Source organism: Sprattus sprattus, assembly GCF_963457725.1.
Source record: "Sprattus sprattus genome assembly, chromosome: 1".
Classification (NCBI taxonomy): Eukaryota; Metazoa; Chordata; class Actinopteri; order Clupeiformes; family Clupeidae; genus Sprattus; species Sprattus sprattus.
The window spans coordinates 12,352,820-12,373,175 of NC_137920.1; the positions used below are offsets into that span (position 1 = coordinate 12,352,820).

At 42.8% G+C, this 20,356-nt stretch overlaps 1 protein-coding gene across 1 annotated transcript in view; it reads right to left on the reverse strand.

Annotated features, from left to right (window-relative positions):
- Positions 1-1,321: 1,321 nt before the first annotated feature.
- LOC308367375 (guanylate-binding protein 1-like) overlaps positions 1,322-20,356 on the reverse strand; it is a gene marked incomplete at both ends in the record, with an annotated part of 51,138 nt that continues 32,103 nt past the window's right edge. The window contains one exon of the mRNA XM_080841276.1: positions 1,322-2,121. Coding sequence (XP_080697402.1) covers positions 1,322-2,121 — 800 coding nt within the window. The remainder of the gene's footprint in view (positions 2,122-20,356) is intronic.

The window sequence follows — 20,356 nt, forward strand, 5'->3', positions numbered from 1 at the left end:
GTCCATATTTCTGATGTTCTGTAACCTTAACGGTAAAGAGTCAAGATCACAAGCTAAATGTCCAGTGTGCACCCATTATTTGAGTTGCTTCCGACAAAAGTGCCTACTCAATAATTATATGTAAATGTGTATTTACCACAAAGTGATGGAGCCTACATGCAACATCTTTGTAGAAGATGTACTGTTGACATGGTGATCACTTTTTCAGAAAGTTGCCGGCGATGTCCAGATGTGCACCCCCGTTGTGGAGGCCACTAACGATACAGAGATACAGAACACAGAGAGGTCATAGGTCACCCAATCCGGTTCCCAGAGTTCCTTGGGCTGCGCATGGGGTGCAAGCACACAGAAGGTGACCAGACAGTTTTTAGTTATCCCAAGTCTGTTTCAAGGCTCCCTCATTACCGCTGTATACACAACAGGAGCAGTTGTTGGACGATTCGCTATTCAGAAAACATTCACAATCTCAGTATTCTTGCCGTGCATCCATAAGAGAAAACCACGGTTCATTCTCATCACGGTTCCATATACACAGCATTCAATATATCGTAAGATAAGATAAAGCTATATTAATCCCCGTAGGGAAATTCAGGTGTAATAGCAGCAAGGAGAGTTACAGGTAAGAGTGGGTAACAAGGTAATATGTATAATAAAAAATATATAATAATTAAGATAAGTACAACACTGAGCAAATAAATAAATACATTTTCATTGGGACTTAGGCATCTTTCTGTTCTAACCGTACCACGATTGGCACCTATTAGAACAACTCTTGGTTTCTCTCCAGTCATAGAGAGCACTTTGGGATCCAATCACATATTCCTCACCTTTTCACAAATACAGTCCACCAAACTAACCCTTAAGGTGTATGAATTTAAATTGCGTGTCTATTTTGACTGAAAAGAAAAAGCCCTAGACAGGCTGCCTTCCACGTGTGTGATAATTTAACTTATAATGGTAATGCTGCACAAAATTGAGAAGAACGTCTGCCATTCAAAGATACATACAGTGCCCTCTTGAAATTCTTGGCACCCTTCAGTAAAAAGGAGCAAAACAAGAGGTGAAACTAAATCTTTATTGTTTATCCTCATTTCATTCAAAATCATGGAACAAATATTTTTCTCAAAAATACATGTGCCACAATTATTGGCACTCCTTCATTTAATGTTTTGTGCAGCCTCCCTTTGCCAAGATAACAGCCCTGAGTCTTCTCCTATAATGTGTGATGAGGTAAACGATTACATTTAAATACATTTTATTTTGAACGTATTTATTATTTAATTATTGCATTTCTATGAAATAAAGGTATAACACCTCGTTGTTACTTTTTCTTGCGAGCTGCCTTTTTTGGCTTAGGGGCTTTACGCTTAGCTGCCTTGGGCTTAGCTACCTTGGGCTTAGCTGTCTTGGGTTTTGCTGCCTTGGGTTTTGCTGCCTTGGGTTTTGCTGCCTTTGCCTTCTTCGCAGTCTTCTGAGACTTCTTAACAGCCGCGGGCTTCTTAGCCACTGCTTTCTTGGGCTTCTTTGCCGCTGGGGGTTTCTTAGCAGCCAGCTCCTTTGCCTGGGGAGCAGCCTTCTTTAGGGGCTTCTTCTTGGCCTCTGCCTGCTTCTTCAGCTTAAGGCCGGACACTCCGGTGCCCTTGGTTTGGACTAGAGTACCCTTGGAAATGAGACTCTTGATGGCCAACTTGACGGGGGCGTTGTTCTTCTTATCGTTGTTTCCAACAGCAGCTAAAACCTTCTTCACCATAGGCAGAGAGACGCCTTTCTTTTCCTTGGATGCTGACACAGCTTTCACGACGAGATCGCTGACGCTGGGTTTTGCCTTCTTAGGACAGGGAGCCTTCTTCTTGGGGGCTTTAGGGTTAGGGTTAGGGTTAAGGTAAGGGTTATGGTAAGGGGCAGCGGCTGGAGTGGGAATCATCACGTGGAGATTCATTGAACCCTTCTCCTGCATCCCCTGCTGCACTTTACGCTCCAACTCGTTGTGCCGCTGCTTCTCCTCCAGGTGACTCATGCCCATCTCCTGGCTTTGTCGCTCCACGGTGCGCTGCAGGTCCTGAGACCGCTGCTCCTGGGCCTTGGCCTTCTGCTCCTGCACCCTCGCCTGCTCACGGGCCTCTGGGGGGTAGGGTGGGGGTAATAAGGGGAGGGGGGAATGGGAGAAAGGAAAGGGTCACGTGAGAGGGGTTTTGGCGAGAAGCAGTCCTATTGATCAATTGTGATCATATGTATATTATGATCATACAGTATTAGTGCATGTATGCATAGATTTTTGTATGAATGTACTTGACCTACAGTGCCGCTTGAAATATGTGAACCCCTTAAGCAGTTAAGAGTTTTCTGTTGTTTTAGCATGATTTTCCTATTTTTTCATCGTCAATTTTCCATAGATGAAATGTCAGGTTCATGTTTATCAATTGCATGTACTTGTTTAGAGGGAATTGTGTGAGTAGCCAGAAAACTACATGAAACATGGAATTAGTGTATTTGCAAAAGTAAGTGAACCCCCAGCTGCATTGGTGAAGTCATGTAGGTAACAGATTCAGTGAATTACATTTGGGTGCTTATTTAGTCAATGAAGCAAACCAATCAAATGAGACATTGTTAGGAAAAGGGTTGGGCAACACAGATTAAAAGAGAGAGGAAACCAACCAAACTACTGTAGTGCCAAGGTGAACTCACACAGATCAACAATGCCAATAGGTAAGGAGATATCCGAGGACATCAGGAGGAAGGTGCTAGATTAGACTAGCCTGGATAACAGCCTGAACTCCGCCTACAACATTTTTGGTCTGGGAGATTCAGTCTGGACTTGAGCTAGTTTGGAGAGATTCAACGTCTCGGAAAAGTGATCTGACCAATCAAATTGTAGGCTTTATACGTTGATGGACAGATGACCAACCAACGCTTGAGTTGATTAGAAAGATAGAATATACATCGAACAAAGATGGCGCCGTCTTGGGAGCTTAGTGGGACATATTTTATATGATTTAAGCTATCTACACGACTTTTGTTATGTCTACATTGACTCGGTTAGTTGTGTATGTGCAACACGAATGTTGCCGAGGATTGTAGGTCTTAACTGAAGCACTCTAGACCATTATTGATAGGTTATGCTAACGCGTAGACAAAAAAAACATTGAAACAAATGGAAGCTAGCTATAGCCTTGCTGCTAATAAGTACGTGAGCAGGCATATCTCACAGATATTGATAGCGCATTCATTTTGAAAGAGGAAGAGAGAAACGCGATCAAGGCATTTGTCGATCGGAAATATGTTTTTGCCGTCCTTCTTACGGTATCCGGTAAAAGTTTTAATGTATCAGATGGTCATACTATTTTGCTATGATTAGTTGTAGGTATCCAATTGAGCGAAGAGGCATTTTTTTTCTTGGTTCGTTGAAACACGCCCCATAATCACAGCCCAATGGCTCAGCATCAGACTCATATTCTGACTAGAATTATGAGTATGACATCGTCAGGCTAAGATTAGACTACAATTTAATCAGAATGTTACTGGCCATGTAAGTTTAAACAAACAAGTTACCAATATTGCTGTGGGTTCTGTGCAGTTCTTGTCAGACGTGTTTTCAAATGCCTGAGCCCCACACCTTCAAACTGAATCTTCATGTATGTGATTCTGAGTCTGTAAAAAAAAAAAGTTCCATGACAAGCTTTTTTTGTCAAGACTGATAGAGCCCATAAAGCTCCTAAACGTGTCCATTTTGGAGAACGGAATTCTGATTAGGGAGCTAACCGTTGTGCCTATGTTTTTACTGACCTACCTGTAGCTATTTTTGGCAGTGCATTTATTTCGCTGAACAGTACAATGTATACATGAGTGTATTGTTGGCAATTGGGCTATTCAGACTATTTGAGATGTCATGTCTATTTATAGGTCAGTTTGAAAATGTAATGGGCTGTTTCATGGGGCCTTCTCTGAGAATGTAAATCACATTTTTCGTCCACGTCCCTTTGGATACCCCTGGGGGTATGCGTACCACAGTTTGGGAAACACTGCTGTAGGCCATTTGGTGCAGAACCGAACAGGTTAGTATAAGGCTGTTTAGCAAAGGGTCATCGGCAGAGTGGACGTATAAATGCATTAATTTGTATGACGCAAGGGTACTGGTGACAGTATATGTAGATATACTGACTGACCTTTCCTATCATACTTCCACCCGTTATGCTGTGTATTCTACCTTACCATAACTAAACTGTAACTTGTTTGCTGATTGTGTTAGAGACAGAACTTCATAGAGACACCAACCACTGGTTGTGGTGAGAGAACGGAGCAAGGAAAATTGAGGACACATCGCAGCCTTTGAAATCAAGCCCAACACATAAGAGAAACTACACTATGGACCATATCTCCTAATCTCTCCTTCTCTCTCTACATCGAAGCGTGTTGTGTGTGCTTCTTGTCTTTTACGGAGAATAAACCGACATCCTACCCATCAGACCTGAAATCCATCATCTTCTTTGATAAATCATGCAACCGCAACTAACATCAGAGCTAAAATAGAGGTCTGTTATATTATAGGAGAACAGTGGTGTTTTCATGGGAAATCTGTCGGAACACACTGATTTTTAATTTCTCCCCGGGTTGTTTAATATCTATGTGAGGCCATTTAACATCATCCGCAAGTGGTTGTGATCACTTTGAACCCAAGGCTGCCTTTTATTAGTGAGTTGATTTTGAGAAATTAAACTTTGCTTTAGGCTATGCAGCAAACAGTGTTTCAGGGTTGCCTGGTTATTGCTATCTAGTCAGCAACCATAACTTAACATAGTTCATCAAAACCTGAACATGTATAAAACTCCCAACATATATAAAATTGGGTTACTGTGTAGTGCTGTGTAGAAAGGATCTTTATGGATCCCGGGAACAGCAAGCGGTGTGTATTGCAGCTGCCATCATCCAGTTAGGCCGTATTGTTGTATCCTGCTACCCTTGCTATCCTTGTAGTACTTGCATTCCCTAGATTTTTGTAATAGCTGTGTGTGTCTGTGTGTGTATATTGCAGTTAATAGACCACTGGATCCAAATGTCTGACAGTGGGCCATTACCTCCTTCTTGCTGTGGACTTCCTCCCATGTTGATGGTGACAGGGCCTTTGATGTTGCAGCCGGCCACTGTTGGGGCGTTCACCATCCCTCCAGAGTGAGCAGTGGCTTTCAACTTGACCCCTCCATCCCCTCCGGCCAGACCTGGGGAAGACTGCTGGGTTCCCACTTAAAACGAGGGAGAGGGAGAGAGATAGATGGAGAGTGAGAGAGAGAAAGAGAGAGTGAGAGGGAGGGAAAGAGAGGGGGAGATAGCGAAGAGAAAGATGGAGAGTGAAGAACAGAGAGACAAGGAGAAAGAGCATATAAAGAGATGGAAAGTGAGGATGAGAAAATGGCTATGAAAACATTGTTCCACCATAACTATTAAGTTATTTATGGTATTTGATCAACTTACAGAATCCAACGGTCTACACCTACCCTGCCCCACCACAATAGCATGCACTTATTCTACGAATTATACATCATACTCTTTGCTAGCCTATTAACCTGTAATGTATATAATTGTCACCATCGCCATAGCTTTCCGTCTCATTACTACTAACCTTTGTAAAAGTACCCTCATGAGCACACTGTATACCCACTAAGCTGTTCTACAATACTTGAACGCTCTCCCCATTTTATCCACTCTTAATTTTTAATGAGTCATGTATATACCATCTTTATGATTGTATGGATCATGTATATTTGCCACATGTATGCTAGCATGCTTGTCTTGATACATGTATGAATGAATCTGCCATGGTTCTGATGCTCCCTACCTTTCTGACTGAGTATGAATGAAAATGTGCTATCTATCCCATGTCCTTTTATCTGATACATTAATGGGATTTGAATGTGAAAGAGGGAGGGTGAAAGAGACCTATTAACGCTTTACCTGGAAGAGATACCATGTGCACATTACTAACTACCATGTGGGGAAAGAAACATCCATGTATAGGCCGCACCCGGATATTGTCCGCAGGGCTGCAGCAATTTACAAAAGCAATGTATAAACTGCCGTTAACAGTCAGGAAATTACGGTGAAATACACAATACCATAAATTCACCTAGGTTTATTTAATATTTAATATTCATGTGTGTATTGCAGTTAATATGTCATTGGATCCAAATATGAAATGTATGACAGTTGGTCATTACCCCCTCCTTGCTGTGGCATGGGCCGTCCTTCACTCAAAGCAGGGGCGTCAGCCTTCCCTCCAGAGTGAGCAGTGATGTTCACTGAGAACAAAGACAAAAATGGAGAGAGACAGAGAGAGAGAAAGAGCAGAAAAAAGAGATAGAAAGTGAGAATGAGATATATAGAGACATGGTGGTCAGAGAGAGAGGAAGAGAGATTAAAGAAAGAGAGAGGGAATAGAAAATAAATTGATTGAAAAAAGGTCACAGAGGGTAGAGACAAAAAGAAGGAATGATGAAGAGAGAAAGAGAGCGGAGAAAGAGAAGATGGAGATAAAAGAGATAAAATGAAAATTAGTAAGCAGAGAGAAAGTGAAAGAGAGAATGAGAGAGAGATAGTGTTAGGAGAAACAGAAAGTCTGAATGTATACAATTCTTCCCACATACGCAAACAATTGCCTTTTGTACACTCACATCTTTTCAGATCTCTCTCCAAGTCCATGGCCAACTGGTTGTGGTTTATTTTCATCAAGATGGTCAACATGATGTCCCCAGCTCCCGTTTTGTACACCTGCACCATCAATTCCACAGTGTTGAGTGTGTCGGCCTTCTGCAGCTTTCCCCATGTGATTTGGCCCTGGTCCCGAAGGAGGTGCTTGAACCTCTTAAAATCCTCCTCCGTGAGGTTGTCCACAGTGTTCCTCAGCACTTCCTTCAGGGATGCGATCATTGTGGGGTCCATATTATTAGTCCGCTACAAACTGGATGCTTGGGGTCAGACTGGGCCAGCTGCCAGAAAGGCTAGATGCTGGGGAGATTTTTTTTTCATGAGCAACTGTTAAAATCATTACATTTTTACAATGCAATTCTACTTTCCCTCTCTCTATTTGTGTGTGTGTGTGTCTCTGTGCGCGTTTGTGTGTGTGTGTGTGTTTATGTCTATGTACCTGTTACATAAGAGGTGATAGTACGCAATCCAGGCTTATTAAGGTAGAATTATCTTAAAAAGAAAGACGTAATACATCTGTTATTCACAACTTGATTGTGGAGTTTTTAACTGCACGGACCGAATTATCACTTCATACTTGCAAAACCACAGGATTTTAATTTGTGACTTTTGCTATGAATGCTCATGAGCAAAATCTTATCACGTGATTTTTGGCAGCTTTCAAAAATGAAAAAAGTATGTCTCCTGATCTGCAACTACACTTGCTTTCAAGAAACAAGAAGAAAAGCTGTGGCTGTTCTAACACAATCATCCAGTAGGTGGCAGTGTTTCATTGGCCAGGAACAGGAACATTACAAAGATCATGCAATTCCGTTCACTTCAATGCAAGAGAAGAGAAGTCCCTTTGTTTAGCCATTATTTGCTTAACTTTGGGTAACTGTAATATGTGTTGTCAAGGATTCAATGAACTACTGTTTCGAACCAGGTAAGTAGCATTTGTGAGAGGAAAAGCAGCCTTGAGGAGTAACATTAGTTGTTTATTTACAGTGTCTTGCATAAGTATTCACCCCCTTGGATGTTTTACCCTTTTATGGCTTTTATAAATCAGTCATGGTCAATATAAGTTGGCTTTTTGGACAAAAAAAATCACAAAATAGCTTTCTTTAATGTCAAAGTGAAAACAGATTTCTACACAGTTATGTAAATTAAATAAAAATATGTAACGAAAATAAGTGATTGCATAAGTATTCACCCCCTTAAATAGACTGACCTAATTCAACAGAGGTCCAGCCAATTGGTGCTAGAAGTCTCAAAATTAGTGAAATGGGGATCAGTGTGCAGTAAATGTGTCCCAAGTGATTGTAGTATAACGACACCTGTGTCTGGAAGGTCCATTCACTGGTTATTATTCAGTAATCAGTATTCCAGTATTCCTGGCTACTGATACACCATGAAGACCAAAGATCACCCTAAGAAACTCAGAGAAAAGGTTATTGAAAGGTATAGGTCAGGGGAAGGATACAAAAAAATGTCCAAGGCACTTAACATCCCCTGAAATTCTGTTCAATCCATCATCAAGAAATGGAAGGAGTATGGCACATGTGTAAATCTGCCTAGGTCAGTGTCAGGAAAAAATCCTAAACTCTTACTAAGTTTTGTTAGAATTACTTAGAATAAAATGACACTACAAACCAGGGCAAAGTTATAACAGAACTATTACGCTCAGGCCTTTGAGCGGAGAGGAATCGGTGTCACCACTCGATATCACCTCTGAGCTCTCGCTGGCTTCATAGCTCTTTTATTACAGAAATCAGTGGTTACACAATACATTGACCCATCCCAGGTCTGTTGTTGCCATCTGGCCTCTGTTCTCCAAAGATAATAATCCTTACCTAAACCCCCTTCCTCAAACTCTGAGTAACTTGCTTAATTAAAAACCAACAGTCAAGAAGAGTTCACGGAACACATGGCATCATCAATCACTATCCCAATCTCAACGTAAACATTCATGACATCAGTTTCAGTTTCACATACTCCTTTCTCAAGACTCAGCATTCCTCTTAACAGAACAAAGAAACAGAACACATATACAAAACACAGAACACATTAGAAAATAGCAGTTAAAAGAATTAACTTTTAGTCTAAAACTTCATGATAATATTTAATAATGTCTTTCACAATCAGGCCGTCCTTACAAACTGAGTGACCATTAGTGGTGGTTGAATCTGAGTCAATCGGATTCAAAGATCCGAATCCTAACATTCACCCATGAGTCACGAGTCCGTGGTCTCAATTAAATTTCGGTTCTGGCTGCTACGGACGACATTATTAAAACAATGCACGAATGTCGTCAAACTGTAGGTCTATAAAACATCCGTTTTTCATCTGCATAGTAACTTAGATTAAGCATACGGACCCGGAGCTGCGTGGTTGAATAAGAACTTCCTGTAGAGCTGTAGGCTACACAGATACAGATCCATAGACTGAGCGAATGCATGGGTCGGATTCGTATCCGGTTGAGTGAAAGACTAACTCAAAGGATTCAGGTGGAATGGGTCGGACTTGTATCCGGCTGGGTGAAAGACTAACTCAAAGGACTCAGGTGAAATTAAAAAGGATGCAAACATCGGAGATGTCGCCAACGTGACAGCTATCTGAGACTGATAGTCACGTTGGCGACATCTCCGATGTTTGCATCCTTTTTAATATTCAAAAATGTCCGACCCATTCAATATGAGTCATTTGAGTTAGTCTTTCACTCAACCGGACACGAGTCCGACCCATTTCCCCTGAGTCTTTTGAGTTAGTCTTTCACCCAGCCGGATACGAGTCCGACCCATTTCACCTGAATCCTTTGAGTTAGTCTTTCACCCAACCGGATAGCCTACGAGTCCGACCCATTTCACCTCAGTCCTTTGAGTAAGTCTTTCACCCAACCTCAATTGATTTATACAGCAAGCAGGCCCGTTGTCATATTCATTTTCTACATTTGTAACAGCATTAACGCTACTTTCAGTGTGTGTGTGTGTGTGTGTGTGCTTGCGTATTTCCCCTGGATATCCTCAAAACTGCATTACAGTGGTTTGCTGTGAGCGTGCGCATTAGGCACTAGGGAGTGGGCTGCTGGGCTCATTCAGCGACAAAATTTCTACTGATTCAGATTCAAAGGACTCAAAAGATTCAGATCTTTTTAGTGATTCACTCAAAGGACTATGAATCTTCTAAGTGAATCGAAATTCCCATCACTAGTGACCATGCAAGGCACACCTCAAAATCAACACAAAAATGTACTTGTTACAGGCGGCGGCGGCGGCGCTTGCTTCTTAGCCTTTTTGGATGCCTTCTCATGGCTACAGTTTCAAAACCTTCTGTAGACTTCTTAGCAATCGCAAGGCTTCTTGACCTTTTTCGTTTCCTCTTAAGGCTGTAGGTTTCAACAACTTCTGTAGACTTCTTAGCAATCGCAAGGCTTCTTGACCTTTTTCGTTTCCTCTTAAGGCTGTAGGTTTCAACAACTTCTGTAGACTTCTTAGCAATCGCAAGGCTTCTTGACCCTTTTCGTTTCCTCTTAAGGCTGTAGGTTTCAACAACTTCTGTAGACTTCTTAGCAATCGCAAGGCTTCTTGACCCTTTTCGTTTCCTCTTAAGGCTGTAGGTTTCAACAACTTCTGTAGACTTCTTAGCAATCGCAAGGCTTCTTGACCCTTTTCGTTTCCTCTTAAGGCTGTAGGTTTCAACAACTTCTGTAGACTTCTTAGCAATCGCAAGGCTTCTTGACCTTTTTCGTTTCCTCTTAAGGCTGTAGGTTTCAACAACTTCTGTAGACTTCTTAGCAATCGCAAGGCTTCTTGACCCTTTTCGTTTCCTCTTAAGGCTGTAGGTTTCAACAACTTCTGTAGACTTCTTAGCAATCGCAAGGCTTCTTGACCTTTTTCGTTTCCTCTTAAGGCTGTAGGTTTCAACAACTTCTGTAGACTTCTTAGCAATCGCAAGGCTTCTTGACCTTTTTCGTTTCCTCTTAAGGCTGTAGGTTTCAACAACTTTTGAAGACTTCTTAGTCTTCTTGAGGCTGCACGTAACATCATCTTCACCTTTCTTCAGAGACTTCTTAGCAGTCGCGGGCTTCTTAGCCAATACATTTAGCCTTCTTTACGGGCATCTAAGCCTTCTTTACAGGCATCTTAGCCTTCTTTACGGGCTTCTTCTCAGCCTCTGCCTGCTTGTTCAGCTTGAAGGAGCCGGATGCTCTGGTGCCCTTGGTTTGGACCAAAGCACCCTGGAAAACAACTTCTCTCTTGTCGGCTAAAGCATTTTCAGCGCGGGCAGATTGACGCCTTTCTTTCCCTTGAATGCTTACACAGCTTTCAAGACGAGATTGCTGACGCTGGGTCCTGCCTTTGTAAGGCGTGGAGCCTTCTTTATTGGGGCCTTTAGCCGGGGCAGCAGCTGGAGTGGGGGCATTCACAACGAGATGGCCCAGATTCTTCTTGAGTTGTTTGATCTCCCGGTCAAAGATCTTAGCCTGGTACTTGAACCCCACCTTGTACCTGAACTGCTTCTCCTCCAGTCGCGTTATGCGCTTCTCCTGGCTGCGACGCTCCTCCTGGATGCGCTGCAGGTCCTGAGACCGCAGCTCAGCCTGGTACATGAAACTCTTCTCCAGCATCCCCCTCTGCTCCTTCAGTTTGCGCTCCAACTCCTCGTGCCTGAGCTGCTTCTCCTCCTGGCTGCGAAGCTCCAGGGCGCGCTGCAGGTCTCGAGACCGCTGCTCCTCGGCCTTGGCCTTCTGCTCCTGCATCCTCGCCTGCTTACGGACCTCTGGAGGGATAAAAAGGGGGAGGGGGGATTGGGAGAAAGGAAAGGGTCACTGCAGAGGGTTTTTGGCGAGAAACAGTCTTATTTCTCAATTGTGATCATATGTATATTATGATCATATAGTTGTTACGTATGTATGCATTGATTTATGTATGAATTAGGGATGCACAATACCACTTTTTTACAAACCGATACGAGTACGAGTATTTTTATTTGTGTATACCGATAATTTCTAGATTTGGTTTCCATGAAAGATTTTATTTTATCCTCTGCAGATTATGTCAAGCCTATCGTACAACATCGCCAGAAGGCTATCCCAAGCCAAAAATAAACAGAGCTTTCTGGTTTTAACAAAAACAAAGAGTCAATATCATCACATTAGACAAAATGTAAATATAACCAGATAAAGGCTAGATGCGCGATGTGGAGTGAAATGGGAAACCCCTATGCTTAATATGCCAGTTGTCACTGTTGCATTTAAATCCTCAAACTTGGAGTGCCATCATACCTGCCAACATTTGAGTAGCAAAATCCGGGAGATTTCGGCGGGCCGGGGGCAAATGTTGGTTTTAAGGGATGTTGTGCATATAGGCCTAAGTGTATAAAGACAACGTATTTATTCTGATATTTTATTTTATTGTGATTAAATTAAACTGCACTGGTCAGCGTTAACTGTTTTTGAATGTTCTATATGAATAATTTAATATGATAATATAATATGCATAATATTTGCGTTGGAATGCGTTGATCCGTCCATCCCCATTCAAAGTGAATGATAGCAAGCTCAGACACCTCGCAAATCCTCTCAGACGTATTTTTCAGTTACAATAATAATACAAAAATATTTTTTTTACATTGTACAGTGTCTGTAAAAACTAGTAAAACTAACAACTTTTAGGTACAAATTCGACCATCTATGGAGTTTGGTCCGCCAGCTTTTTTTTTTTAGCTTCGGTCTCTTGAGACGTGACCATAAACGTGATCTGATAGGCTAGAGCCTGTGTTGTCTTTGCATTAAAGGCAATTTGATTGGCTGACGCTTGCTTTGCCTCTCATGCTTGCGTTTCATACATGATCTGGCAACTTTAGAACATTGACACACATTTTGATTTGATTATTAATAAAACACATTTGTAACTCGTGAAATACGGGAGATTACCGGGAGAAATGACAAAACGGGAGGGCGGCGGGAGATGGATCATAAAACGGGAGAAACCCGGGAAAAACGGGAGGGTTGGCAGCTCAGAGTGCCATTCTCCTCACACCTTGCTAACATAGCCCAGGAGTTTCCTAAAGACACAGAGCTACGTAAGCAAAAGGTAAATACTTTGAAACATCAGTCAGATAAAAACAGACTCAGCTTTTTCGAAAATTCAGGAAGTACTCTGAAACGGTCACGTTGGCATTGTATCAGGTGGCATGGAATATTGCTTGAGCAAAAAAGTGAAAGAGAGGTTGTGAAGTCTTGTGTACGTGATGTCGGTGCTATCCTCAACCCTGACAATGACGGATGAAAGCAGTCTGTGTCAGACCTGCAGCTGTCACAGCACACCATTGAGCAGGGGATATCGGACATTAACAACGTATTTGAGACACAGTTATGTAGTTTCTTTTTCTTTCTGTGAGTGAGTTAGTTGGAGTGTATGTCTGTTTGTGAGTGAGAGAGAGAGAGTTTGTTGCTACAGTTATTTTTCCGCCACCTTGCTCTCCTGTAACTTTCATGAAAGGCAGAATTGTGAAAATGTCTCACTCATTTCCCAATAGGCTACCAATGCAAATTATATAGGTTTGCGTGTAGATTTTGCATTTGATGTGTAAGTTTTGGAAGCCTTTTGCATTAATATATCAGCATTGATGGCTTAGCCCCAGTAAGATTAATGTTAGCTCTAGTGCTGTCAGACAACGATAGCTGTTTGCGTAGCCTACCAGCTAGCGTGAACGTTACTTCAGAGGTATAGTACGTGAAGCCCTCAACAATAGCCTACATTTGTTGTAAGCAATAAAACAATGAAATTAGAATTAATTGTAAACCATGAAACATCCAGGATCCACACCACTTGCATTGTGGCCTCCTCTGCTCAAGCTCAGTCTCTCCATAAAGCACAGGCATTTAATCAACTCACATACATGTCATGTTGCACATTGCTTTGTTACACTGTTCTAAACTCTTTATTTTAATACAAATAGAACAATTTTTCGCTTAACCTACAGTCTGCTCTGACCACTGATTTTATTAACCACCATAATGTGTTACTGTGCAGATTAAACGAAGGCTATGCGGCTAGGCTTAACAATGCTAGTTAAATTTCGACTACTGTCACATGTCACTGTATTAGCATGCTCATGTCTTCTTCTCCAATTTCTTCAGTTGTCTGTAGCAACGTTAAAGCGCCACCAACAGGCGTGAGGGATGTACTACAGCGGATTCAATCTGATCCGCTGGGTTCATGTGCACACAAATTTCTCTTGAACCTGCTCCTTGTGCACGCGATTAAAAAGTGGATCTGTGTGAAAAATGAATCCGGGTTCAGGCAACCTTGACTCCATGTGCACGAGGCCTAAGGAAAAAGCCCACATTGTGAGTGTGACGTGCACGGCTCAATAAACGAAACATAAAGGGGAGACCACGCAGAATTTATGATAATAATATAATATAAGTTATTTATTAATGGTTACAGTTATATATTGTATCTAATAATAAGAGCAAACCTGTGGTGAATGTCAGTGTTGTGAAGAGAAACAAAAGATGTGATGTAAATTCAGTTAAATGGCAATCTTTAAACAAACAACAACGATAAACCAAAATCAACGACAATCCAAATCAACGACAATCTTAAAACCAACGACAATTCCAATTCCAATTCCAATTCCAATCACTATCAAAATCTAACGCTCTCCAACGACCAATCCACAGCTCCACTCCAACGCTCTCTCGACTGGAGACTGATCAGGGCTTTTGTAGCCCATCCAATCATGGGTCCACCTGTTTCCAATCACCTGCTGTACACCTGCTTCCAATTACTTGCTGGAGAGACAGAACAGGCATGCAATATCACAGGGCGGGGCCTAGACCCGCCAGGGTCGTAACATGAGGAATAGAATTTAGCTAAAAACACCATTAGAGGCTGAAATAATGTCCATTCTTTCTAACTACAGCACATCAATCCGAGTGCCCAATGAAACCCCGGAAGTACACATGGCTGTCCTGTTATTAGTAGCAATGCCATTGATTGACATAATAGTTTGCCTCAATTTAATGTATGTTATGGTAGCCTAGATATCTTTCAACTATATAAATGTTTTCATGATACAAGCCTCTACTATACTGACTAAACTTAAAGTTCATTTCTGCAAAGGGAGCTTGGGTAGGTGTTGACACATAGGCATACACTGACAGCTTCTTTAAGTGCACTAGCAAAGTCTAAATTCAGGTAAAACAGACTTGTAGGCCCTTAGCTTGAGAGTGAAAATGGCAGGCAGAAACTCAAGACACATCCGCACTTTTGCACATAAAGAAACGCTCCAGAAAGGTGTGGTGAAATGCACTGCAGAACTGAACAGGTTGGAAAAACCCTATTTAGCACTGGGTCATCGGCGGAGAGGACATATAAATGCATTTCAGAAAAACGCAAGGCTACTTGTGACAGTGGGACAGTCCACAGCGTAGAAAAGAAAAAAACTTAAAACGTGACCATTAGCCCAAATCAATGGAGAGTGTGAAAAGATATGGGAGTTTGTGAAATTGAACACCTGGACGAAGAAAAATCTCGTTCACTGCGGCCAGGCCAAGAGACTTTTTTAGGACAATGCGCTCATATTTCTCCAGTCTTATTAGACTACAATATAGGACCTTTTCGCGTGACGTCACAACAACACATATCTTACTTCAGGGTGGATAACGTTGCCCCTGTATCAAACTCGTAGTGACAGCGATCGCAATATCCAACTTAACGATGAGCGATTTTCAGGACTGTTTGTAGCTTTCCACTTATCTGTCGGACCATAAGAATTTCCCTTTGGGGATTAATAAAGTACCTACAGTCCCTGACAAAAGTCTTGTCGCTTGGGTACAAGTTGACCTTAAGTGCCCCTCAAATATATTTGTAATCAAGAAAATGGCTAATTTCAATCCCTTTTTAAATAATGTTTTGGTGCCAAACGAAACTGCTGAAAAACATTCTAACGTTCACAGCTTGGTTAAGCCCACCGAGTCAGTTTTTGCAAAGACAAAAGTCTTGTCGCCTTGTCATATGATGCACCCAATCCTAGATTACAGCCTCACCTGTGATCAATAACTGATCAATCAATTAGTGGGTATGTATAAAAAGAACCCCAGCACACCAGACCTTCACATCAACTGCAACTTGACCTATGACAACATGCCTAAGATTCACCCTGAGACCAAGGCGTTGATTATCAAGAGGCTGAAAACCAGATCCACTGCTGAGGTGGCTGACACCTTCAAAATGTCTCAGCGTCAAATACTAAGAATAAATAAAAGATTTGAAGAGACTGGAGATGTTTTTGACAAGCCCAGGTCCGGCAGACCCGGCAAGACAAATGCTCGGGAGGACCGTTTGTTGGCTCGAAAATCCAAGGCCAACCCCTTTTCCACTGCAGCAGAGCGCCACCAGGCCTGGTCACCTCAAGTCCACATGTCAACCAGGACAGTTTGTAGAATTCTGTCTCGAAATGGCCTCCATGGTCAAATCAGTGCCCAGAAACCAGCACTAAACAAAAGGCAATTATAAGAACGTGTGGCAATTGCCAAGGCCCATAGCCTGCTAAAAGGATGGACGCTGGAAAAGTTACAGAAGGTGGACTTCTCAGATGAATCTTCGGTTGAAATACATCACAGCCGCCGCAAATATTGCAGGCGACCTACTGGAGCCCGCATGGATCCGAGATTCACCCAGAAAACAGTCAAGTTTGGTGTGGAAAATATCATGGTCTGGGGTTACATCCAGTATGGGGGTGTGCGAGAGATTTGCAGGGTGGAAGGAAACAGGCACGTGCAGAGGGGGGGGCTAAGGGGGCTTGAGCACCTGCCCCTTTTGCCCTTGATGCCCAAAGTGCCCTTTTGTCAATGTTTTTTTTTATTATTATTATTTTTATTATTATTTTTTTTATTTGAGTGTGAAAAGTCTGTATCCGGCCCAAAATAATAATAAATTTAACGAAATGATAATAATTTACATCTACCTTGGTCGGTCACATGATCCACAACGTGCCCTCACTCTGCCCTGACGTGCCCTGCTGACCGACGCCTCTGATAAGTTTCTCTGGAGCTCCCGTTTTCTAGGTAAGCCGAGTAGCCTTGTGATGCCAAATGTGCCATGATGACTCGGGAATAACTCGGTGTAAAGTTTGCTATAGGGGCTTATATGCCTCTCTCTTGTACGTCGCTTTGAACAAAAGCGTCTGCTAAATGACTGCATGCAAATATGAGCCAAAAATAGTTGATGAACTCCCGTAAATAAACTTGTCAATGTATGAAGTTTGTATCGTTTAATATCGAGCGTGGTCTTTAAATCTGAGAGCATTTTCGTTCATTTCACGTCATGAATTTGTATTGGTTGGTGAATTTTGGTAACGTTATTTCATATCAATCAGAGAGAGAGAGAGAGAGAGGGCCAGATAGTGAGAGCGAGCAGAAGACTTTGAGCAGAAGAAACAAGAGGACGAGTGCGAGAACTTAAACTGAAACACAGGGAATTTCTGATAGCAACAGTGTATTTGAGTGCGACAACTTAAACTGAAACACGGAATTTCTGCAAGCAACAGTGTATTTGAGTGCAGACAATCCGTTTTGAGCAGGATCTCTCCCCCCCCCCCCTCTCTCTCCATCCGTCTCACTCCCCCTCTCACTCTCTCCATCTCTCACTCCCTCCCTCTCTCTCTCCATCCATCTCACTCATTGAAAATTGTATGTTGAAATGGACCCACATTGACTATAAACATTGCACCCTTTTGACAACTTTCATACTCACAGTGAATCACAGCTGTCTACAGTACTTGCTGCCTGTAAAATTATAGTTTAAAGGCCTTGTTCCCATATAGTTACCCCGCTCATTTAAAACCTAATGAGTATTATTATATATGCACCTGTTTGTGGAATGGATGTATTTGTGTGTGTGTATGTGTGTGTGTGTGTGTGTGTGTGTGTGTGTGTGTGTGTGTGTGTTGGCAGCTGTGGAGACTGTAATGTGTCTGGGGGTATAAACCAACCCCTTGTGGCAACACTGTCCTATAGTGTGAAATGAATTCAGCGTCACACTGGTGGAAATGACCGTCACACCAGTGGACATAGGCTATAGAAAAGGCCTAGATAAATACATTTTTACAAATCCATGCTACTTGTGCCCCCTTTTTAACTTTGAGCACCTGCCCCTCAAGAGGTCTCTGCACGGCCCTGGAAGGAAATATCAATAGCCTAAAATATCAAGAAGTATTAGCTACCTCTTACATTCCCAACCATACAAGGGATCAAATTTTGCAGCAGGATGGTGCTCCATCGCATACTTCCATCTCTACATCAAAGTTCTCAAGGCGAAGAAGATCAAGGTGCTCCAGGACTGGCCAGCCCAGTCACCAGACATGAACATCATTGAGCAAAAAAAAAAAAAACTTTTGTCTTGCCACAATCTGACCTTTCTTTGTTCATTAAATGATCAATCTTTCTTCAGTGAAGCAAATTTATTTTAGTATATTAAACATCATTTGGGAGGGTTTTAGCTTTCATATGAGCCATTTCTGAAACCAATGGATACATTTAAAGTCAGGTTATAAGCTGTTGTTTCTACAAAATGGATAAGTGACAAGACTAACGTTTTAGCTATCGGTTTTTCAAGATGGCCGCACCGATGGCCACGCGGTTGCAAGTGTCATAGCAACTGGCTTGCTCTACTCATTGGATACTACCCATTACATTGGATATTACCTGCTCAATAACGCTTTGCGCAGAAATTTTGGCCAGTAGGATTGTTACCAGAGACAGTATATAACCAAATACGGACGTGCAGAATCGTTGCATCAATTGTTTGTGACATACAGAATCGTCGCATCAATTGTTTGTGACTACAGCATAGATTGCTTGTGGCTACAGACTACACAACCTGCAAAATGGAAATATCACCTGAGGACTCAATCCTCCTGCAAAACGCCCAAAACAAGATTGCTTACCTGACTGATGACATCCGTAGACTTTCTGCTGAGCTGCGAAAGAAAGAAGCGATCCTCTCCAGTTTCAGTGAAAAACTCTGGGAGAAAGAACTTTTACTCTCCAGCTTCACTGATCTCGCAACCGATCAATCAAAGCAGATCTCCACCCTCAGTGCAGCCCTCCAGGACACTGTCCTCTGGGACCCATCAGGCATCCGAGCACCTGTCTCCTCCACTCCTGGCCCTCAACCCTGGACGGAGGTCATCGTTCGCGACCGAAGAAGAAGGCACACTAGGGCGGTCACACCTGCTCTGCCCCTCGGAAATCGGTATGAGGCCCTCTCCGCAGTCGAACCTTCAAACACTCCACCGGCCAAGTCGAATGAACAGCAGGACCTGCCGCGTGCCTCGCCAGCCAAGTCATCACCTCCAGCAACTTCCCACTGGACGCTTGCCAGTGTCCCGGCAATTGGGGCTGCTCCTCCGGTCGATTCCTCCCTGGGGGCTGAAGCTATCTCAAACGGCTGCCCAAGGGTTCCTACGGTGAAGCATCCATCCGTCGCCGCATCTACCATCCAGTCCGATCAACCAGGCCAACAGCAAAATGGATATTCTTCATCCCGGCGAAGGCTGCTGCAGGAGGCAGTCTCCAGGCGATCGGCTCCTTTTCCCACGGTGCCTCCTGAGGCGGAGCCCGACAGTGCCTCTCCTCTCCAGCCCTCGGTGGAACAGCCGCTGCAGGGAGCCTCTGGAAGCACTGCCACCACACACTGTATCCCCGGCCCCAAGATCCCAGTCATTCAGCCACTGTTCCCACCATCCACTCTGATAATCAGCGACTCCATCACTAGACATTTGCGCTTCTTCAACGTTATCACGCGTTGTATGCCAGGCGCCTTGGTTACTGATGTCCTGGCTGAGCTCCGGGATATGCTACCAACTCTCCCATCTACAATTCGGAGGATTATCGTTCATGTTGGGTCAAATGACTCTGCTTGTTGTCAGTCAGAGCTCACAAAAACTGACTTCAGAGCTCTCATTAGCTACCTTAACCCTTTGGTGACGATCCATGTAAATATCGTTCCTCCAGGAACGATGACGTCTTGGTTGTTATGACAACTAAATATCGTCTTAAAAAGCCAAATATATCTTGCAAAATCCTCTCCATACCATAGCCAATTAAAATACTAGGATAGGAAAACTTTAATTTGTGATTGGTTGATTTTATCTGTCAAAATGATTGAGTAACGCCCACAACATCTGGAAGCGGTATATTCGAGATGGCGTCCTGCGGTAAGAAGTTCACGGCTGAACAAGTAAGGTCAATGATCTTAGATGGCAACAGCGAAATTGACAGCAATGTCGACAGTGAAACTGGTGGTCTTTCCAGTGATGAGGAGATGGATTTGGACCAGGAATTACAAGGTCAAGAAAGCGATCCTGAGACTGAAACAAGGTGAGTCAAATTGTTAACTTCAGTAGCCGGCGAAGAACATGACAGCTGTGAACATCTGTCATAGCGACTTCGCATTTTGTCTCTATATTTCTTTACCCCGTGGTTATGTAAAACGACACTCGTGAGGATCCCTATCATGTTAGTTAGAAAATAGGCCTAGTTTCTTTCATTGAATTGTAATCAGCAAGCAGAGAAAACTTTTTGTGAATGATCGTAGTATCAACCAGGCAAGAGACGAAGCGAGCCGCTTGCTTAGCCGATGACGTTCTACCGCGAAGAACATGACAG